General features: G+C 29.4%; 4 protein-coding genes across 4 annotated transcripts; 2 read left to right on the forward strand and 2 right to left on the reverse strand.

Annotated features, from left to right (window-relative positions):
- The first annotated feature begins 2,324 nt into the window (after nt 1-2,324).
- LOC111031240 (eukaryotic translation initiation factor 3 subunit J) lies at nt 2,325-8,388 on the forward strand. Its single transcript, XM_022311112.1, has 6 exons — nt 2,325-2,583; nt 2,701-2,807; nt 3,831-3,932; nt 6,784-7,093; nt 7,177-7,313; nt 8,209-8,388. Exons 1-6 carry the CDS (start codon nt 2,574-2,576, stop codon nt 8,266-8,268), a joined length of 726 nt encoding a protein of 241 aa, XP_022166804.1. The 5' UTR covers nt 2,325-2,573; the 3' UTR covers nt 8,269-8,388.
- A 231-nt stretch (nt 8,389-8,619) lies between these two features.
- Nucleotides 8,620-12,869, forward strand: LOC111031242 (sugar transporter SWEET1-like). Its single transcript, XM_022311114.1, has 6 exons — nt 8,620-8,836; nt 11,599-11,676; nt 11,734-11,857; nt 11,923-12,078; nt 12,190-12,309; nt 12,391-12,869. The coding sequence occupies exons 1-6, from the start codon at nt 8,757-8,759 to the stop codon at nt 12,493-12,495; spliced, it is 663 nt and encodes a 220-aa protein (XP_022166806.1). The 5' UTR covers nt 8,620-8,756; the 3' UTR covers nt 12,496-12,869.
- On the reverse strand, nt 12,644-16,015 carry LOC111031241 (ATP synthase subunit alpha, mitochondrial). The gene is made up of 10 exons (XM_022311113.1): nt 15,850-16,015; nt 15,150-15,272; nt 14,967-15,080; nt 14,404-14,744; nt 14,185-14,333; nt 13,926-14,095; nt 13,548-13,862; nt 13,325-13,469; nt 13,042-13,159; nt 12,644-12,974 (listed from the first exon to the last, which is right to left on the reverse strand). The coding sequence occupies exons 1-10, from the start codon at nt 15,913-15,915 to the stop codon at nt 12,860-12,862; spliced, it is 1,656 nt and encodes a 551-aa protein (XP_022166805.1). The 5' UTR covers nt 15,916-16,015; the 3' UTR covers nt 12,644-12,859.
- A 4,818-nt stretch (nt 16,016-20,833) lies between these two features.
- LOC111031226 (proteasome subunit alpha type-4-like) lies at nt 20,834-23,560 on the reverse strand. The gene is made up of 7 exons (XM_022311085.1): nt 23,421-23,560; nt 23,253-23,295; nt 23,004-23,166; nt 22,767-22,933; nt 22,571-22,701; nt 22,378-22,501; nt 20,834-21,150 (listed from the first exon to the last, which is right to left on the reverse strand). Exons 1-7 carry the CDS (start codon nt 23,421-23,423, stop codon nt 20,960-20,962), a joined length of 822 nt encoding a protein of 273 aa, XP_022166777.1. The 5' UTR covers nt 23,424-23,560; the 3' UTR covers nt 20,834-20,959.
- Between the last annotated feature and the right edge of the window lie 977 nt (nt 23,561-24,537).

Raw genomic sequence — 24,537 nt, forward strand, 5'->3', positions numbered from 1 at the left:
TTATTTTAGACTTCTTAGTAAGTTATTATGGACCTTTTGGATTACAAGCAACACATATACTGAATTTAATGTGGTTATACTACAATCAATAATACAATAAAATATATATTTCTAAAATATTCGTGACTCATATCTAGGCACAGTGGCTTGTACCATAAAAAAAATAGGTGTTGCTCAAATAATCTTAGGTGACCTACCCCTCATTACACTGCTGTTATATCGACCTATAAAATGTCCTATTTTTCTTCTATCAATACCCATCCATCCATATTTAAGGTGTTGCCTGAGCAACACTTGTACCCTAAGTTACACGCCACTGTCTAGGGACCAGGATATAATATGTAGAGGTAGACTACTCTAAAAATGGGTGTAAATACTGATACAAATTCAGTGTAGGTATAAATGTATATAAATATAAATACCTAATATTATATTTTTGTTTTAAATACTATGGGCAAACATTAATTTGGACCTAATATTAACAACTTAAATGTGTGTGCATTAACAAATACGAAAAGTGAAGTAGCAAATTAAAAAGCAATACTCTGGGCCTCCTGGACCCCTACCACAGTTACGACATTGCCGCTCAATAATTTTTTTAAGGGTCTGAAATAAAAATGTTGACAAAATTTGTAAAAATCAAGAAAATTTGAAAATTATTTTGAGTTAGAAATGCATAACTATTTTTCTTTATTTTTCAAAGATTTGGAAACTCAATATAGTAAATATAGTACCTACTATACACATACTAATATATAAGTACTTATCACTCATCAGCTAGTCTACCTTTATCAAAAATAAAATCTACCAGAAGTTCAAATTCTATTTTTAGATAGAAGTTCAAACTTTTACAACAGTGGATAGTCATTAGATTTCTCATGGAACGATTTTCTTATTGTGTTGTAATTTAAAAACGAACAGTTGTTAATACCTACTTGAAAGTTATGCTAAATGTTTATTTTATATGTTTGATAAAACTCAAAATATTTTGATTTGTTTTGAACTGTTTAGGGTCATTTTCAATTTATTAAGTTTTTTTTTTAATGTCAATACAATTTTATTCGTAGGGTCAAATAGCTAGAAAATTTAATACAAAGCTCCTCACACATTATTGTTACAATATCAGTTTAAAAATATAAAAATATTATAATATGTTTTCTTTTATATTATAATTTATAGATTATTTAATACTCAAGATTATTTTGAAATATAAGCATTTACACATTACAGTTCAAATTTTGACAACATTTATCAAATTAAAATGTATAAATTATTTTACAATTAAAATATATAATACGTTCAATTTGTATTGCAAAGTATTTAAATTTTAAATCAAGGTTCTACATAAGTTATTAATTCTGTAATCAAAAAATCTAAAACATCTAAATATATAATATTTATTTTAGATAAAGGTCACACGTGGGCACGCGCACATTGCCATAAAGCTATCAAGCTATACAAATTGAACATTTTATAAGCTTTTGGCTAAAAAAAGTTTTAAATTTCTCGCATCTACAAATAACTCAAGAGTCAAAATATTTTGGAAATATATGGGGAATTGTCATATTAACATTCAGTGATCATTTAAAGTATCTAAGGTTATAAGATTTTGAGTTACACCCATAATGCTAAAACGATCTAGTCAAAAACTGATATTTTGTAAAAATCGCTGGTTTTTCCGAAAATTTAAAAGAGTTCTGATTCAATTTTCTATCAGAAATTCAGAAACCATCCTAAAAGTTATAAATACTAAATAGCATGAAGTAGTAAAATCTATATACAAGGTTGAAGGTACAAATACAGAAGAAAATTAAAAATACATCATTGTAATAAATAGCATTCACTATCCCTTTCATCAGCTGGTTTTCAACTGTTCCACTGGATTTACCCCTCACATAGAGCAGAAGCAGAATGCCCATGCAAACAGCTTGAGGGATTGGCAATTTAAGTTTGTCCTTATCTCTCACGGATTTCCAGGAAAAAAACATAGTTGACATTTGACCTGTACAATAACTAGAATAATATTTGAATTTTAAAAAAACATAAATTTGGAAAAAAATGAAATGAAAAAATATGAAAGTGGTGTTTTATACTTCGTAGTTGGTTAACCTGCGTTTTCGTTTGGCCCGATTTCAGCGTTTATTCCATGAGATTAAATCTGGCTGTTATCTTGGGGGCCGAACTGGCGCCATTGATCGCCTGATGACCACCCGATACCATAGATATAATAGAATCTACTATGTCTATGCCGGATACTCCGTTTTTGGTGCGTTGTACAACCTGTTTTATGTATAATACTTTCCATGGGTTGGCAACGATAAAATTTTGCCGTAAGCATTGAATCGGCGAATTCTTGTTTGGTTCGAGTTGCGATACGTATACGCTTTTACCAAATTTCCTCCCATTTGTTATGTTTAATACTAAGGATTGGAGCAAAGGAACATTGGCTGAATTCACATCACGGTTCTTAATTCTCACATCGGTCGCGGTCTACATTATTCCCTTCTGACAAACGCATCACGTCCAAGGTTATTTGTGTAAAGTGGATAAAAGCTTAAGGGACACACGTGATCATGGAGTGGGGTGAGTGATGTTAATACAATTTACAATTTTAACTTAAAAAGGAAAATTGTGAAGTCAATTGAGAAAGGATTAAAGTTTAAAAAAAATTATTTTCATTGGTTTTTTTCCCCTTCTCAGATGCTGATAATTTTGAACCCGCTAAGCCTATCGTTCCCGTTGCTGACATTGTTGGCGGTGCTAAGCTCAACAAATGGGAAGGCGAAGATGAAGAAGAAAATATAAAGGTTAGACAATGATGTGTACATAATTAAACTAATTTATACCATTGTCACTACTGTTAGAAAAAACATAGTGCTTACAGAGCACTTGTATGTGGTGTACTTGTAGGGGGTAGCATATGAAAATTTAAGATTTAATGGATGCCTTTATCAAAGTCCAAATGTCCAATAATGAATTGACTACTATATTTCCAGATGTTGTTACGTGCACTACTGTATTTATAATTATACCCGTTCAGGAGGTAAATTTCAGTACATAATAACTTTCCTTTCTTTACAGATCTATACATATCTATTGCTCATTTGGCCTTGAATAATAACATAATTTTAAATCAATCTATACACATGATTGAGATAGATTTATTACCATTTTTTGGTTGTAAAGAATAGTGGTATATTTTAATTAAAAACTCGAAATCAATGGTGAAGTAAATTATGTTTGTAGTTCAGTAATCATTATGATTCACCCAATAACAAAGAAACAAAAGTATAACAATTGGAGAAAAAATCATGATTGTACCTTGAAAGATACTTGAATTTGGGTAGCCACCGCTTAGCGTTTTATAAACATTTACCCGTGAACAGCTTAAGGTCTTGGTGGTTCAAATTAAACCTATTATGTTATTTTTATTTACAAATAGAACATTTTTTGACTGTTAATGATTTAAGGTACTTAAGTTTTTGTTTAAGATAGTAACTATCGTCTTAACAGACTAGATGAATTCAGATAAATTTATCACTGGATTTATATTTAAATTTAAAATAAATTTATTTTTTGAAAATAAAGTGCATAAAAAATTGTACATTCCTTTCATAAATTTAAGATAATAATATTATATAACAGGTTGCAGTTTGACAATATCTATGTTGGTCCCTGAAGATTTTTGTTAAAAGGTGTAATGATTTTATTTATATACTCATTTTTTTATACAGTTCCTAATATCAAACACGGTTCTCATTATTTTTAAGTGCATATTCACCTAATATATGATCCCTATGCGCTAAATAGTTATTTGTAATTATTTTTAGGATAGCTGGGATGCAGAAGAAGAAGAAACAAAAAAAACTGAGACGAAAGTCCCCGAGAAAAAAACCAAATCAAAATTGGAACAAAAAATAGCAGAAAGAGAAGTACTTGGAATTATTATTTTTTACCTCAGTTATATCAGTAAATAACCAAATTTAGATGATATTTAGTTCAGAAATTATAACTATGAATTTAAATGTAAACTATTTTAAATTTATAGTCTAATATAATTAGGATATCAGTGAACAAGTTAATATTCTATAGATTGATGTTAGTTAGGTACCTCACCTATTTAATTCTTAGGTTTTATAAAATAAAATATAACTAGGGTTGACTATTATTATTTTGTAGTCAAATTCGAAATTTCTCCAAATGCTTAAAAGTTCCAAATTAAGTATTTGAAAATATCTAGGTGTATTGAAATGTTACTGTTTTAGGTTATTAAGTATTTACTAGACACTTATAAACAACTACTGCTTGGTCCTTTCCTCCGTTGTTTTAGTTAGTATCTATTGTTTTTCTTAACACTTCCAAAAACAAAAAATAGTATGTACTTTGTTGTCAGAAGTTTTTGACTCCCTCACCCTCGATTTTTATTTCTGTAGGTGCCCTCCATCTCGAACAGCTAAATTTTGTAGATACGTATTCATTTATGTATGTATACTAAATATTTTTTCCTATATAACTACTCTGTATTAGTATATTCAAATATATGATAAACTATGAAATTTGAATAGTATTTTATTTTTTTTGAGTACTCCCCTACCCTTAATGTAACTATTTGATTGATAAAATAACTTTCCTATTGTAAGGGGTTTTATGTTTGTCTACTGAAGTAGAGCATAGGCCCCTGATTGCAATTCTTACATTTTGATCGTTGGCGGGTTCAATTTTTTTAATTAAATTAGTTATACTTAACTGTTTTCTATGCGTAATATTATAAATGCTTTAGACTTCCTTTTTTTTTTTTGACAGACCATTTTAAATTGATACAATATTAATCATGAGTTAATAATTATGATATTTGTAGTTATTTAAGTATGTGAATAAACAGTTAAATAAAATAAATTCTAAATTTTAGGTATAAATATATCAACATTTATCATATTCCTTCTGCTGTCCAGAAACGAGCAACCTTCCCTGATCTTTGGTTAGCTTGTAACAGGTCCTTTTCCGTGCATGGGTTGGGATTCATTGGGCATGCTGATAGGTGTGCTATTGTCTGTTCAGGAGCGTTTAAATTCAGGAATACACCGCTCATGGTGCGCTTGCGCATTTGCTATCTTGCGCATAATGTAGATATTAAATAATATGTTGATTATCAGTTATCAGTAATTTAAGCGGCAAACTAAAATGTTTAATAAATAGTAAGCTATCTTTATGGTGCTATTTCATTTAAGGTCACTGGTAAAACACATTTTACCTGACACATTAACACACTTATGACATAGGAATTTAGAGTATTTAGACATCTTCTATTTCTAACATATTGATTGAAGCAAGATTATAAAAATGTAATAGGTGGGAATTTCTGAATATGATATACTAAAATCCGATCTATATTAGCTAGTGTAAAACTTTTTTGTACTTCACTATATATTATTTCTTTATACAAATGTAATTTGTTTGTGATATTTGTAATAAAACCTTTACAATGAAATACTCACTAGAAAGACGTAAAAAAAATGTCCACAAGGTAGAAAATATTATTTTTGAAAAATCATATTTTTGAAAAATCATATTTTTCAAAATGTAATAGTTGCAGTAATCTTAGTTTTAAAAAGAAAACTCTATTGATTGATCATTTAAATTTTGAGCATGGCATGTCAATCAATAAGGAAATTTTACAATTTAATAATATTACAGGTATTAATTTAAGTTTTTTCACTAAAATAATATTTGTTTAAGTCACACATTTATTCATATTTCGAAGTAATAATCATTTCAAATATTAAAAGTAACTAATGTATTCTAGATTCTGAGTTAAGCGATGAATGTATTGATTTTACAATGTTTTTTTTTTTTTAATACAATAAAAATGCTTTGATTTTCTTCATCATCTTTTCTGATAAGAAAGTGAATCAAGTTGGTACTTTTGGGTGGTCAAAAGCAAAACAATTTTAAGCAAAAACCTCTCCAATCAGAATCGTTTGTTGTATAGGTACAATGATATTATATCATTGAATTCAAATTTAGTTGACTTTGAATTATATTATATTAAAAATTATTATTTTTAGAATTTTATAACTGGAAAATTATGCATGAATTAGAAGAAAAATGTTGTACCTACCACTGACTAAATGTACCAAATTATATAACTCAGTTTAAATATACTAAATTCGCAAATTGCAATATTAAATATTAATAATTATTAATTAATGTTCAATAGGTATAATATCACTGAGACCCAATAAAATTATATATATTATTATTTATTGTTATTATAGTTAGCTCTTATCAGTTACTAACATCTGCGTTGTGCGGATGATACTGTATTGCGCATGCGCACCATGAGCGGTGTATTCCTGTATTTAAACGCTCCTGTCTGTTCTTGGTGGCATTGGCATTTTGTATCAGAATAGTTCATGTAACCTCATTTAGACATGTTATCTCTTGATCTTCCTATGCCTATTCTCATTCTGTTGAGAGTTCTCCGGGTTTGCCATTCTAATTGATGATCTAGAAATCACTGTAGTAGACTATGAGCCCTATGTAGTGTAAGAAAGAGATTGTAGAATGTTCCGTTACATGTGTTTGGGCTAATTGAATACCACAGTTGTTTTCAAATTTGAACTTCAAATATTAATTAAAAGAATCTTTCTGGTGTGGTTTTGATATTTGCAAATCACTAGAACAATAATAATACATTTTTATAGCCATAAAAAAATGTTTAAATCATGTTGTCATTAAACCAATATATTCCTTCCTCTGATAATCTAAAATATTTATTTTTAGCGAAAACAAAAAATAGAAAATGAAAAAATGAGGCGTAAATTTTTGGAGGCAGAAGAAAATTCAAACATGACACCAGAAGAAAAAAAGTTATTACAACAGAAACTACAAGAAGAAGCTGATTTGGAAGTAGCCAAAGAAATGTTAGGTGTGGATGAAAGTGATGAAGATTCAATAGACCGCATGAATCCAAAATCAAAAGAAGATTTCATTGTTTTTGAACAAGCGCTTCAGAAAAAAATACAAAGTTTTTCTAAATCTGATCATTATTCTGATTTTATTGAAGAACTTATTAGGAATTTATCTGTTACTTGTAAGTGTATTATAAATTGTGTATATATAATAAAATGTAGGTATACACATGAAAATAAATAAATACAAATTGTATTGTTTCAGTATCAATGAATGATTTAAGGAAGTTAAAAGCAAGTGTAGATAATATGAGTACAGAAAAAATGAAGGCAGAAAAGGGTGATAAGAATAAAAAAAATAAAGGCAAAGGAAAAGCTAAACTGCGCCTTGACAACAGTACTGTAAGTTTATTTTTTTTTCATTATACATTTTATATTTAAAAATAATTATTCTTTGATTGAGTACATATTTAATTTAAAAAAAAAAATAAGCATAAATTATTGAAGTCTCATTCTGGGACAGTTGGCCATCTAGAAATTATTGGGACTATGGCAACCATATACTGAAATTAGCAAGTTGAAGTGGTGTATTCAAGTACATGTGTAACTATTAACCTGTTAATTCACTGACAATTTCGGTTTTTCCCAATCTGGTATTTTTAATTTATAAAACAAACATGTAGAATACATTCCTGAACCCTTTGTACTTTTGGATTCCTATCACATTAGACTATTTCATACCTTAACTCTATACCATTTCCTCCATTTGATAGCCCTCACTACCTTTGTAATGATCAATATAGAAGTATTGATAATTATCCATTATATTTCAATTGGACGCTATCTTTCTCTCAATCAGACTTCAAACATTACATTTATATCTTTGACTCAATCTTAAACTTATTCATGGGTTGCATTATTAATGTTCAAAATCAAATTTCCCAGGCTTTTAGAAAATTGAAAGACATTGGTGTTTATTAAAAAAAAGCATTAATTTACGTTTTTAACACATACTTAAACTAGAATAAGGAAAACCTACATTTTTCTATTTTTTGGTAAATACATAAAATAAAAAATAGAGATGTGCAATGACAAATAAATATTTTTTATATTTTTAAATTATGCAATAAATAGAACATTTTTTGTACATATTTAAACAATTATTACAAATGGTCAATAAACATTTGATATTTAAATCATGTGACTATTTAATTGAAATAATTGATTTTGTATCTAAATAATATTTTAGAGCTTTAAGATTTTACTGACACAACTATGTTATTTTACCGTGTTCCAGATTCCTGACTACAATGAGTTTTCAGCCTATACTGTGGATGATTATGAAGAGTTCATGTGAGGAAAACGGTTGAGCTAAAGAGAACCATGCTAATGAAAAAATAAGCCGTGTATATTATTAAAATATAAATATATCTATTATGTCTATTACTTATATAATTATAGTGTGGATATAGCTGAATTATGAATATTTTTTTGATAGTTTGTGTTTATCTTTATTTATCACATTAAAATATACAATCCCATGTTAAAAAAGAATATATTCTTCTTTATTTATTAATTAAAAAAAAAAAAAATGCTATACCTAATTATATTCCAACATTATCTCCATCTGTTTAGTCTTAGATAACTATAGTATTGCACAATAATGACAACCACTTATAGATACCACTTTTTATACACATATGCTTTTTGTGTGCATAATCAATATTATGGTAAGCTTCTCTCACTGTATGTTCATTTAATACCTTCCTTAAGACCTAGCAGTTCACACCTTCGGCAATTATATTTATTATTAGTTTATAAAAGTATACATAAAATATTATAGGTATGGATATGTACGAAGTGTATGTAAAAGCAGTGTCGTTTTCTGCAGGTTGTGCATCCACTGCAATGATGTTAACGCCTTTGTAAGTACTACCTAATATTGATAACACAATATTAGGTAATAGTCAGCTCCATTTATCATAATTCATAAATCACTATATTTTAACTGACATATCATAATAACTAATGTAGTATGTAGTATGTACTGAGGAAGTTATACTCCCTAGTGTAAAATTAGTAAAATTATTTTATATTTTACCTTACCTCGATATTTTTTTCCAAAGTACCTAATATAAAGTTAACTTACATCATGTAAACACAAATAAAAAATCTACAGATGCAAACACTACTTCCAATACAAACTCTTCGCCCAAGAGGAGAAATTATGCTCATGTAACAACTAACAATTCCATACGAAGCTTCTAAGCTCTCTCTTAACAATTTCCAAGCAACTAGTAATTTTGACATCCCTTCTGAATAGGTACTCTCATAGGAAAACTTATGCTCTACAACACTGGCAAATATAACAATTTTATGCTCCTACGAAATTTAAAATTTAATGAAATTGAAAAAAATAATAATATCTGACCTTATTACAAGTTCATAATTGGAAATACGAAACATAAAAAAATGTGAATGGATGTCCTTCACTCGCATTACCTCATATTCTATAATAGCCATGATAATAGCGACTGGTTAAAATGTTTATCATATTTTTTTATCATAAGTATCAGCAAATATCAATTAGCATAAAACAATATTTAAAAGTATTTAAAATTTCTTTGATAAAAAATAAAATAATAACTATTAACTATGGTCATAAATGTATCTTAAATTATAATACATTAATTAACTCAATAAGTATCCAATGAGTGATGATGACTGTCTAGGTTTCAGTACTTCTTGCATTTGGATGTTTTTTTCGGGTGGTTGTAGAATATTCTAGGCGACATTTATATGTAAATGTATGTTTGGCTTATTTTGTTGCATTTTACCAAAACAAAATATTCAACAAATGAACTACAGCAAATATAACCTATTAACATTATATTACCTATTTGTGCGTATTTTCATATATTTTACGTACCTTCTTATTTTCCCTAGTTCTTAGGTAGACTTTTTCTGTTTAATTTAAAATATATTATTTCAAGCATTATTGATGCACTCTCGAGCCTTAACAAGAGTTAAAAATATTCTAGTCTTCATGATAGTTTATGATTATTATGGTTGTCATGATTCACTCATAATTAAACACATTTTTTTTTATAGGCTCTTGTAAAGTTTTAAATATCTACGTGGGTACCATTGAGTACAAGTTTGAAGCATGTTTACCTACCGTGTACTCACAACTGTACAAAAAAATAGATTAAATTTAAGTGAACGTGAACCGTCTACCTACGGGCTACGGCTATTATTTAAACACGATAAAAATAAATATAACTTGAATCCCATAGACATATTATAAACTAGGTATACAAATCTTTATGTCCATGCTTGCACGACATTAAACAATAATTCCAAACGATTTTTGATCGGAAATCATTTGAAAGAAAAGTAAATTGTAATTTGTCATGGATCAACACTGCACCGTAGTCTGTAACCTGTTGATAAAATTAAAATTAACTCAATAATTTATATCGGATACGCCGCGCTAGTGCTCTACTTACAACTGACAGAGGTTTCAGTCGATTTATATTTTATTGCTCTGCGACACATAAATTAGCCTTTTACGTGGGACATCGCTGGTCGCTGGATGTGAGGGGCCGAGGGGGACTACTTTCACAGACTACAGAGGGGCTTTTGATATCGAAAACTGACAAAAGATACAATTATCGAATTCTGCTTTATTATTATACCTAAATGATCAGAAGAGATAGGTTAGGTATTTAAAACATTTTTCGAACTCGAGGTGCCTAAATTCAGCAATCGAAACTTATGTGTCGTGAACCAGTGAAATTCCGTGATTGAACACTCTTAAGTCACTTAAAAATGTACCTACAAAGTACGTAAATTGTGTCTCAGTATGACAATTGGTACCTAAAGAATAAAAAAATTCTAATTAACTCAATATAAAATACATTTTTCTTGCAAGACATCCGTTTGTACCATATTCTTCCGAGTTCTTCTAAGGAAACTTCATATTATAAATTTGTTTTGTATATAAATAAAACTCAAATCTAAAAATGTAGGTTGCATATTATGCAATGGTGTACTAAGGGGGAAATATAACAATCCCCGAAATTGTTTAACTTAAAAGTTTAAGTCACATCTCAATTGCCAGTCACTCTTTATATTCATCTTCTTAAAGATTTTAAGACCATCCGGTCACACATCCAATTTTTCAGCCTTCCCTATCTAGCACTCGTACTTTCCAATCCGGTCCTCTATTCAGTGCATCCACGTCTTTTTTCATATCTTCCCGCCTCAACCGAGGTCTACCCGTTGGTCTTCTACCAACTGGGTTCTCGTCTATGGTCATCCTTACTACCTATATTGTTCTGGCTTCACATAGTGTGTCCAGCCCACTGAAGTTTTCGGTTTCTAATTACGTTGACTATGTTATATTTTATGAATGGACTCTCCAGTTCTTTGTTTTTCTGATTCTCCACTCTCCCGTTTCACTGGTACAAAAATTTTCCTTTCAAACACCGACAGTTTTCTTTCTACATTCTTTCTCAATGTCCAAGTCGCTCTCGCTCGTTAAATTAGAATTTATTATTTATCTACAACTCATGCGAGTTATGAGCAACTGCTCAACATTGAATTCACATTAGGTACTAAAATCAAAACTCATTAGCTTTGGAGTTTGGATACTTATGCTCTGAATTGATTGCTTTTAATATAGGTTGGTATGCAAGGATATTGTGAAGAAAAAAACGTCCGACCATGTCAATTTATCTACATTTGTTGGTGCACTTTTTAGGTAAGTCTAACTTAGTTCAAGTTGTGGTAATCATTAAAACTATTTTTACATTTTCAGAAGTTCACTATTTTGTCGCCAGGGTTACATTTTAAATTTACAAACAATGATGCTTGTTCATGGAATGGGGCTATTAATCAATACATTTTACTTAGCGCTTTATTGGTATTACTCAAATAAAAAAGTAACTATTCCAATTTTAGTTAATTTTTCTAGGATAACTTTAAAAAACATTTTAAATCCTTGCAGACAAATGTAATAACGACAGTCTTTAAGACTGCATTATTGAGCTCAGTTTTCCAGACATATTCATTTATAGAATCACCAGATTTAGTTGTGACACGATTCCCAATTATGGTATCAATCATACACTTGTCACTAATTGGTTGGCCATTACTATCCATTGTAAGTAAAAAATATTAAAAACAAAAATGATAAATGTATTATTGAATAGTAAATAATAATACAAAAAGATTTATTAAAAATTGTTTCCTTACAATGTTTTTGCTTTTTTAGAGGGATACCATGAGAACAAAAAAATGGTCAGGACATCCAAAGCCAATTTTGATAAATTCTATTGTTCTTTGTATTTTATGGCTTCTATATAGTATCAACATAGGAAACACAATCATTTTTGTAAGTAAAAATATTTAATAATATTTTTTATTTAAGTTTTAATAGTATTGACTGCATGGTTACTTTTTATTATTATTTCAGACTCAATGTTCAGTAGCATTAATACTAAGCTCAACACAACTGGGACTATGGACAATATACCCAGCAGAAAAAATTCAACGCAATAAAATGGATAAACATGAATGATTACTGTTGTTATAGTTTTACAATTTCTTGTTATAATTTTGATAAATATTTGATTTCATAAAATAAAAAAAAATATCATTTTAACAATGTTCACTATAAATCGACTCCTTAATTTTGTCCAACACATTACAAATAAAACAATGAAAGGTAGACAAAAAAAATAATTTATTACTAATTATAATTATTGTGGAAATCCAGTTCTTTGAATGTAGTTCACAATTTATATAAAAGGGTAAAGTAAATACAAATTTAATAGCTATGGTACTATGAACAACAGTAGGCTTAACGATGAGAACCCTTTTATAAAAAGAGCTGGAAACATTCTGAGAACTAACTTGTTTTGTTATCAATCATATAAAAATACTTAAGCGTTGAATGAAGCTAAGAAATTAGTTACGACAGATTTCAATTTTGCATCAGTATCATCTGTGATTTTTCCTTCTTTTGCAATGCTTTCCAATAATGATTTTTCGGAGGTTCTAAAAAAAAAATAAAGTTATATAACCCGTTGTCAATAGTATAAATTATAGGTATAAAAAACAGTACTTAATGTGCTGTAAGAATTCTTTTTCAAAAGTAGTGATTTTGGATGGTTCCATTTTATCAAGGAATCCTCGTACACCACAGTAGACAACGGCGACTTGTTCTTCGATGGCCATTGGTACTAAAATACAAATTTAAATATTTCATAATATAAGGTACAAAAAAAAGTATTGAAATACATATAATTTATAATTTGATACCAAGGTTTAACCATATAACAAAAACAAATAGGGATACAAAGTAATATATCCTAATTATGGATAACACATAGATTTTATTTCCTTACCATACTGTCCTTGTTTCAACAATTCAGTCAGACGAACACCACGGTTCAAAAGTTGTTGAGTAGCTGCATCTAAATCAGAACCGAATTGAGCAAAAGCTGCTACTTCACGGTACTGAGCTAATTCCAGTTTCATGGATCCAGCCACCTACAATTACAATCATAGATTAATTATGAATTAATTTTTTTTTAGAAAAAAGGAATTAAAATAATATCTATTGCTTACTTGTTTCATGGCTTTAGTTTGGGCAGCAGAACCGACACGAGATACAGATAAACCTACGTTAATAGCTGGACGGACACCTTTGTAAAACAATTCAGTTTCCAAGAAAATCTGTCCATCAGTGATGGAAATGACGTTAGTGGGAATGTATGCAGACACATCACCAGCTTGGGTTTCAATTACGGGCAATGCAGTCAAAGATCCACCACCTAAAGTTTCGCTCATCTTAGCTGCTCGTTCCAAAAGACGAGAGTGAAGGTAGAACACATCACCAGGGTAGGCCTCACGACCAGGTGGACGCCTCAACAACAGGGACATCTAATAAGAGATTAATACAGTTTATATAAAAATTGAATAAGTTATTTAAAAATTCCTATTTACTTGACGGTAAGCAACAGCTTGTTTAGATAAATCATCATAGATGATAAGAGCGTGTTTGCCATTATCTCTGAAAAATTCACCCATGGCACATCCAGAGTATGGGGCCAGATATTGCAGGGGGGCAGCATCAGAAGCTGTAGCTGATACAATGATAGTATATTTGATTGCACCTACAAAGTAATAATTTTAACAAATGAGCTTTTGGTTAATAACCTTAGTTAAAATAATAACACTATTCCGTGTAAACATTTATACTAACCAGTGTCTGTCAATCTTTTTACAATTTGGGCAACAGTTGATCTTTTTTGTCCAATAGCAACATAAATACAGTACAGTTTCTTCTTTTCATCTTGGGCGTCATTAAATCTCTTTTGGTTGATAATAGTATCAATAGCCAGAGCAGTTTTACTAAATAATGCGAGTTATAATTTAAAATAAATAATAGAACTTTAAAATTAATGAAGTTACTACTACTGACCCAGTTTGCCTGTCTCCAATGATCAATTCTCTCTGACCACGACCAATGGGTACAAGTGAGTCGACAGCCTTAATACCAGTCTGCATAGGTTCTCGTACAGACACACGAGGAATGATACCAGGGGCCTTGATACCCACACGGTACCTAAGCTTAGATGTCAATGGTCCCTTACCATCAATAGTATTACCTAAGGCATCAACCACACGTCCAAGAAGGTCTTCACCAACTGGTACATCCACAATGGCACCAGTACGTTTTACGACATCACCTTCTTTGATTAGCTTATCATTACCGAATACTACAACTCCTACATTGTCAGGTTCCAAGTTGAGAGCCATACCCTAATGAAAGAAGTTCTATTAACATAAATAAATACTAACAAAATGTAAGGCTAAAACATATGAACATCTTAAAATCGTTTTATTTTTCATAAAACTACTGTCATTTAAAAAAATCATATACTGAATAAGATGTAACTTGAAACTTAAATAATTACATGTATTTTAGAATTTATAATAAAAATTATTTTAAATATTTTAACTTTAAATAAAATCAAATCAAACCTTCAATCCAGAGGAAAATTCTACCATCTCTTCTGCTTGTACATTTTTTAATCCATAAACTCGAGCAATACCATCACCAATACTTAAAACGCGACCAGTTTCTTCTAAATCAGCCTAGATTAAAAATATTATTATATGATAAATATATTTCAATTTCTAGACTTTAATACAACTACTACATACTTTTGGTGGAGCTCCCAAAATTCTTTCTTCCAAAATGGAAGAAATTTCTGCAGCTCGTGCACTGCATGTTATATGTAATGATCGACTGATGAGTTTTGATGTGGTCCATGAAGCCTTGCTTATCTGAATACATGCATAACAATTAAAATCCAATTAATTCATAATTAAATAACAACTAAGACTAAAAGTTATTGAAATCAGTTTAAAATATAAATTTTCAAGTAGGATAAGTACCTAAAAGATAAAGTTTGAATTTACTATCAATAATATAATATTATGTTTTACAATAACGAAATCTAGCACATAAGTCTACAACAGTTAACGCGTGTACCAAGACTTTACTTCAAAATATTTAGGAACAATGTGCAATTACACCTATTTTATGTGAGAGTAAACTTTTAAATATAAAAAAAAAAAATTATATACTTAAATTATCATCAAAGGTCATAAGAAGGTTATATACATAAGTGTGTATTATTTTTAAGTGCAAAAAATGGCAATTAATAATAAAATAATATAAGTAACAAAGATCAATAAATACACATTATTAATTTATTAATATCATGAAGTACAGTTAAATTAAGAAAATATGTATGACGAAAATAAGGATCGCCCCTACTAGCCGACCGGCATCGTAGATTACGTTTAAGACGAATCCGTAAAGCAGAATTGATATAAATTACAAATTAATATACTTTACCTGGGGTAATGTGTTGTTTAATTGTTTTCCGATTTTTGTGGCCAAACGGAGCGATAGGTTAGCCATGTTGATGATTTTTAAACGTGAACGTGTGTAACTAACTGGGTGTAAATTCTAGCACAAACGGGATGGTGATGAGAAAAGAAAATGGATGGTCGAAAATCGTTTGACCCCCCTATTCCTCGGACGGCCAATCTATGTGAAACGCAATCTATGAAACATGTGTTTTTGTAGTGTGACCAACATAGTTGAACGAAAATCTGTTCAAAGTAATTTTAGTAGAGCGCCAAACCAATCACAACCAAGTCAAAGTTGTCGATCAAAAATTCTGCCATTAATAATAAATAATAAAATCTAAAACTTAAGAGTCATGAACAATTTAAATATTTAAATCTCCTCTAAATTAGAAGTTAATGAATCCAATGATACAGAAACCTCACGTTCCATAAATCTGTTTTTCTATAATGAGTTGGATGTTGGATATTTGGATTTGGTCATTAGCATATCCCTATCAACAAAAAAAGTTAATACTAAACATTACCTACTAAATTTAATATAAATTATTATTGGAAATCAATTTGAAAAGACATTGCCTATACAATTTTCCTAAGATATCTCGAGGATATAGAATAATATATAATATTTTATATTCTGTTAGTTTAATAGTATCCATATTATATTCGATTTACTAGTATAGTTGTATGAAAAATACAATAATATATATTTTTTTTTTTTTTGAAAAAATATTGATTTATCAAAATGAAATATTATTTTTTAATTATAATTATAAAATATAAATAGAAAATGGAAATAATACTGATGAAATCCTGAAAAAATATTTATTATTTTAATAGTTTAAAAATAAAGAATTTGTGTTGGTTACTGTATAAGGTATTTAGGTATATGCAGATATAATTAGGTATCTACCATCATGTGAGTGTTTACTACTTTATTGTAGTTGAGCTAGCATGTACTACGAAACTACAATATATTTAAAATATTTGAAGTAATACATTACAGATTCTGGGGGCATTAATTTCACAATGATGTGTGTTATTTCTCTTTTTCGTCACTTTGGGTTACTTAGTAAAAATGCTTTAATTTTCTGGTTGGAAAGGATATTAAGTTATTTGGGAAGTGGGAGGCGTCCAAAAGTAGTTTTCAGCAGTATCGATGAGTGCAATAAAAAAATTAAGGAAAAACGGAGATTTTTAAACAAAACCAGTTTTTGACAACATTTTGATTTTTGGTGTATTTGATATTTACCAGTTAATAATCGATTTTTCATCGAAAGATTTTGTTATTTAATTGTAGGTACCCATAGACTTATAAAGATTTATGTAGGTACCTAATGAATCAAAAATAAGGGGTAGCTATGCTATTAATGAAACTTTACATTATAATAATATGTATGTTAGCTTAGATGTTATAATCAGCACTTTTTAATAAGTTATAATTAACAGGTCTAGAAACGTGCATTTACTTTGCCTTATTTTATTATTTATTGAAACCAATATATATTATTATTAATTATTATAGTTACGTATCTATGGCTAGTGAGTACAGACTTATATAAACATGTTCTTTTAAGTTACCTAGGCTTGTATGCCTTTTTCATTAGATGAATTAATTAATTAATATTATATACTTTAGATAAATATATTAATACCTGGGCCATCACTGATCTGGAAAAAGCAAATATATTCTCCCGCCACCTCGCCACTACCTTTCAACCACACAACAATTTATGCCCAATTCAAATCGAAACAGTAAACCGCTCCCTACTCTGCGCTCTACCTATGACCCTTCCACCTAAACATATTCGCCCGAGCGAAGTTGAACATGCAATACAGCAATCTCCTCGTCGTAAAACCCCAGGTTATGACCTAATTACATCTGAAGTAGCAATGAAGTTACCCAAAAAAGCTTTACTAATGCTCACGCACATATATAATTCTATGCTGAGGCTCTCATATTTTCCAGTCTTATGGAAGTTCTCTGTAATTATCATGATTCTCAAGCCAGGAAAACCACCAGAATCTCCTAAATCTTACAGGCCAATCAGCCTTCTTCCATTATTTTCAAAAATCTTTGAAAAAATTATCCTAAAGCGCATCCTACCCGTCATTGAATCCAACCTGCCTAACAACCAATTTGGTTTTCGTCATAATCACTCAACCATTCACCAGATCCATCGCCTAGTTGATAACATTTCCTACGCTCTGGAAAAAAAGCTAATATGCACAGGTGTATTCCTCGACGTGGCGCAAGCTTTTGACACCGTCTGGCATGAGGGACTCCTCCTTAAGCTTAAAACTTTTCTCCCCCCCTACTACTATTTGCTGTTTAAATCCTACCTTAAAGACAGACACTTCTCTGTCCGTTCAGGATCTGCTATATCCGAAATATTCCCGATCTGTGCTGGTGTTCCCCAAGGAGCAGTTGCAGCTCCATTACTATTCAATCTATTCACATCTGATCAACCTACTACTGACTATACCATAACTGGGGACTTTGCCGACGATAAGGCACTCTTGGATCTCCACACAAAACCTAAAACTGCCTCAAACTACATCCAAAACCACCTAAATCTCTTATCAATATGGTATAAAGATTGGGGGATAAAAGTCAATGAAACCAAATCCGTCCACTGTACGTTCACGCTTCGGCAAGCTGTTTGCCCTCCTGTGTACCTTAATCACCTTCCACTTCCATCTGCCCAAAACGTTCGCTACCTAGGTCTTCATCTAGACCGCCGGCTAACCTGGGCAACGCATATCCACACAAAACGGCTTGCTCTAAATAATCGGACTCGTCAATTACGCTTTCTATTAACTTCAAAACATCTAAACCTTAAAAATAAACTTCTCTTATACAAATTACTTCTCAAACCAATATGGACATATGGCATCCAACTATGGGGTGCTGCCAAACCCTCCAATATTAATAAAATTCAAACTTTTCAATCAAAATGTCTTCGAAAAATAACTAATGCCCCATTTTATGTCTCTAATGATACTCTCCATAAAGATCTTTCCATCCAAACTGTCAAAAACGTTGCCAAGTCCTTCTACAAACGCATGCACACCAATCTTCGCAATCACCGCAATCCCTTGATTTCAGAACTATCTATCCCCACTATTCCTGGTGACCCCAGAAGGCGACTAAAACGAACGTGGTGTCGTGATTTACTTTCAGACTAACCTCCACCAACACATGTCATGAAGTCCCATCAATGGATGGTCTCTTCTCTCACGCCCCCTGTCTGAATTTTTGTAAATAATTGTAATTATCAACCCGTTGTTTATTACCTTATTTTCATCTTTTCTATATTATTCTATTNTTTAAAAAAAAAAAAAAAAAAAAAAATATTAATACCTATAGTTAGTGCTCAGTTGGCATGAAAGAGTAATTTTTCTTGAGGTGAGGTAAGGACAGTTTTAAGTAGTTTTCAGAATTCTTTTAAAATACTTATCCAAAAAGTATTCTGAATAACTATTTATGATAAGGATTTTATTCCTATATCCTAAGAAAAAATACTTTTTATTTAATAATAATAATTGTTTTCTTTGTTTCCTGGAAATAATGTTTACCTACATTATTATACACACTTTAAAATTTTAAATTAAGTATCAACAACTTAAATTATATTTATAGAATTATTAATAATGTATGTTGGCGCCGATAACAAATTTTCTCAAAGAAACCTATTATTGCAGGTTTAATATTTAAATTTTAAAACAAAAACTAAAAAGAGAGTAAGTGGGCAACACTCTACTGTACAAAAGTTGTCTAAAGAGTCACTGCATAATTGAATTTAATCATATAAAATCATTGTAAACGAAAAACGATTCTGAGTGGATGGTCTGTCAGTCTATAATATTACTAAGTAAGTATACTTATTACTTAATGATATGATTGTGATTAAAGTAATTTATTTTATTCTTAGCCTAAGTAGGTTAAATTCATTTTAGCCAAAAAAATTACATTTGAAGTCATTGTGTGTTTAGAATATAATAATATACTCTAAAAGTTTTAAGTAGCTACCTACAATAATATTATTATTAAATGTCAACAAAGTAATAACCTAGAATTGTAATTTTTGGTTTTAATATGTGGTCGCGTCAAAATTTTAACTTAAAATAACTATAAGAAAGAACTCTGGTTAAATATTATTTAGATTTTTTGCATCATTTTTTTTTTTGTTTATCCTCGTCGTTTTTGAAAATTACTGGAAATTTTAAACTTTGACCTCCCTTATGCACCAACTAGATTCACTTTCCCAAAGAACAAAATTTGAGACTGAAAAGTTGAAAATCGAAGCATTATTTGGACTACTTTTCGTTTTATAGACACAAATAAAAAAAATAAAAATACACATCACTGTAAAATTAATTAATTCATGGTTCCTCTTAAAATCTTAAGCTATTTAAGTGGAAGCTACACCTACATGTGTTGTCTCCGGCTTACAAACGTACAACATACCAAAAACTGTTTTGCACGAAATAGAACCACTCAAGCTGTAGTCCAAACTAAGCAACCAAATTTTCACATTATAAACCAGAGAACATATACTGTGCAACGTCATTTTCATTTTTTCAGTATCATAAATACTAGAAAAAGTTCTAATTACTCATAAATTAATTATTTTAAACTTGAATAACTTTTCTTGTATTTGTGATATCGAAAAAATTTAAACGATGGTGCACAGTAAATGTTCTCTTATTTACAGTGTGAAAATGTGGTTGCTTAGCTAAGACTACAGCTTGAGTGGTTCTATTTCGAGCGAAACATAGTCCATAACTTATACAAAAATGGCTAAGTACTCTTTTGATTTGTCCATATTTTTTAAAGAATTAAATAGTAATGCTCGCTTTCTTAAAATCATTGGTTTGCGTTATAATTATTTTTATACATAATAATAAATTAAGTGTTAACTAATAAAATAAGATTGTAAATGTACTGTAAAAATAAAAAAATAAAATAAAGAAATAATTGTGTATTTGTGTTATATTAAATTACACATTATATTACAGGCCATAACCCAAAAAAATCTGCCTCATTAATTTTATTAAATATTACACTTAATTGCAAACATTTTTTTTTAGTTTTAAGTTGATGATGACTGATCTTTTTCTTTTGCATCTTTTTCCTTCTTCTCTTTTGCTTTGGCTTCTGCTTTTGCAGCAGCAATTTCAGCTTCCATTTTTTCATATTCAGTAATAAGTTTCTCAACTTCATGTTTTTCAAGTATGTTTGTGACAGTCTGATCACTTTCTCGCTTAAGTGTAGCCATTTCCACTACAAAAAATGTTACAATAATTGTGAGACTTACATGAAACTAATATTTATTTGTAATATTAATAACTTTGTATTAAATTGTAGGTAATATACACAAATTACACGAGTTAAAAAAACTGTAATAAAATATATGATCCATTAGTCTAGTTGAATGTCCCACAAACAGAATTGAAAATTATTTACACCGTAATGAGTGATAAAGTGTACCCTATTTCTGCACACACGGTATAATATATAACTAATATTCATTTTAAAATGTAATTAATTTTATTTTACAATATTAATATTTTATATTTGATTACCATTCCTAAAGTTATTATTCAAAATAATGGTCAATCAGACAATAGAATAATTGTAATTATTATTATTATAGTACAGCAATCAATGTTTGCATTGATTTATTTTATATAATTTTATGATGTGGCTTGGTGAGGCGTGGTCGTAAGCTCAATTTGCGGCAACGCTCTGAGCATACGTACCGGCCCATCGTTGTTAGCACTTGGATGGGTGACCATCCGGGTTTTAAGCAACACATCCGTGCCACAAGTACAAACGTGTTCCAACCAACCATACCCCTCCCCCACCAAACACAGTACCAGGCTAATGACCTTAGTAGTTGAAGCCTTAATCCAAAAAAAAAAAAAAGGCGATATTGACCTTTATTTCAAATATTTACATGGAACTATAATATTTGAAAGCTGAATGTAAGTAAAAGGAATAGTAATCACTAATAAAATAAAATATATTATTTTTATTTTGGGGGTTTTTTTCCTAGATTCCTATGGTAAGGTTGTACTGTTAATTGTTATATATACTAAAATACTATGCATACATATAATAAAACCAGCTGTTTTTTGTTTAACGTTTGCATTTGTTAGTTAAAAATTATTCATCAAATTGTTTTAAAGAATATATGCATCCCTATGCCCAAACACAGAAGTGAGTATATGCCTCACTACATTACTGATTATAATGAAATTTATTCAATCAGATAGAGGTTATATAATAAGTGTAAAAGTGTAAAATAAAGTGTTAAACAAAAAAACATTAATATCTAAAGGTAGCATAAGAATAGATATATTAAAATAAATAATTAATTTACGTTCAGTGCATTTATAATGAGTATGAGAGAATTAAGAGATTTTGTCCAACTTTTTAAAAATATGGAGAGTTTTTTTTAATAGTTGAGAATGAATAGATATTTTGTCAGTTTCCAATATATTATACCTTTATCAGCTGTAAGTTTTGTTGCATCCAAAGTTTTTGATAAAATTTTCACAGCCAATTTTTTTGCTTCATCTAAAGTCATTTGTCCTTCTTTATACTCAGTTTTTAATGAAGCAATGGCAGCCTATAATAAAATTTGATTGATTAAATAACAGTAAGCTGTTAAATTAAATTGAAATTGTTTACAACATACAGCACTGTTTGTTCCAATACAAGTTGCTTTCCAACCACAATAATTGCCACTAGGATCTGACTGATATAGTTGAAAGCCATAATGTGAATCCCAACCCATATATAATATAGATACACCAAATGGTCTTTTACCTATAGAATATTCCAATACAATAGAAAAAAAATTGTAATTTATATATTTATTTTTTGTAAATTACCTCCATATTGAGTATATGCTTGTTTTACATCACACAACCATGAAACAAGCTGTTCACACGGTATAGAATCTCCATACTGCATACGATAACGTTCTGAAATAGAACGTAACTCACTAACCAAGACATTAGCATCAGCAGTAATACCAGCTACACTGCAAACCATGTCACTGGAAAACATTTTTGTAAAAGTTAAGATTTTTTAACTTCAAATTAAGTTATTAAAAGTAGTTAAATTACTCATTTAATTTATAAATTTTTTCTGATCCACAAGTCTCATCGAGCAGTTTATTCACATTCCGTTTTTCAGCAGCAAGGAGAACTCCATCATTGGTAAGTATGCCCAAACAAGTACCAGCATGACTGATTGCTTCTATAGCATATTCCACTTGATATAATCGACCTGAAGTAAGTAATATACTGCATTAGTTCATAGATTCATTATATGTAATAAATGTAAAACAACTAGGTATTAGTATTAGATATTACCTTCAGGAGAAAAAATAGTTGTTCTAGTGTCATATCTTCGAGCCTAGGAAAAAAGTACAATAAGAAAGTTAATAGCTTTATTTATTTATAAATGTTATTAGATAATTAAAAAAAGTTGAGTGGATTATTTAGTAATTATTAAATAGGTTAACTAGTATATTTCATTACCATTTTAAAAGTATCAAGAGGAAAACTTTAAACTAGTCCAATTTTAAGGAAGCAGTATATTACTTAATAAATGTAGTAAAATTAAAAAATTAAAACTAATTCATAATATTGTTGATAAACAATGACAATACTTTAAAATTGAAGTAAAGTTTAAATCCGGGAATTTTTTAAGGTTAAATGAATAAGCGCTGTGTAATCTTGTTGATATAGAACGTCTTTGAAACTGACAATATTTTAAACTAATAGATTCTACAGAATTTACAAACGCCAAATATTATAAATCATTGATAGCTTAGTACTTTAATCCGTGTTTAATGTAATATAATATTTATGTATTCATTATAATTATTAACTTTGTCTGTAGTTCTATGCTACTAGTCTATGGCAAGGATCCACTAAATATTTATAAGCATTATCTATTAACTCGGGACAGTGGTTTGTACACTGGTGTAGTTGTAGTGTCATGAGTGGTGTACCATAGAGTAATAGTATTACTCTATGTGGTGTACACATTACACGGTTTACGTGATAATAAGATTGATAACATTCATTTATTCTGTGGTCATATGTTTTAGAATTATATAATTCATTCTAATAGAAATTTGTTGCAATAAATATGGTTCCAAATAGTTTTTCAAGCAAAAATCCATTGAACAAAATGTAATTTGAAAAGGGACCACGATTATTTTTCATGAGCGTCTGAATTTCAAACTTATACAACATTGGATATTCACTAGAATTCTTATTGAATGATTTTATTATTTTGTTACAATTCAAAAACAAATAACTGTAGATACTTGAAATTTACACCAAATGTTTAATTTATCATTTTGTATACTTGTTAAAATGTTCAAAATATTTTTAATTGTTTCGAGCTCTTTTCAATTTTCAATTTTTTTAGTTTTTTTTCTATAAATGTCAATAATATTTTATTTGTAAAGTCTAAAAGCCTGGAAAATTAATACTAGGCTTTTTTATAAGCATAGAAAGCGTATAGGAATTGGCAGGATTTAACAAATTGAAAAAGTACAAACTATTTTATAGCTACAAATGTAGGTATACAATTTTTTTTTTACAGGTAAAATTAAAATTAAAATCAATGTTTTAAGTAGGTAGT

Source organism: Myzus persicae, unplaced genomic scaffold, assembly GCF_001856785.1.
Source record: "Myzus persicae strain clone G006 unplaced genomic scaffold, MPER_G0061.0, whole genome shotgun sequence".
Classification (NCBI taxonomy): domain Eukaryota; kingdom Metazoa; phylum Arthropoda; class Insecta; order Hemiptera; family Aphididae; genus Myzus; species Myzus persicae.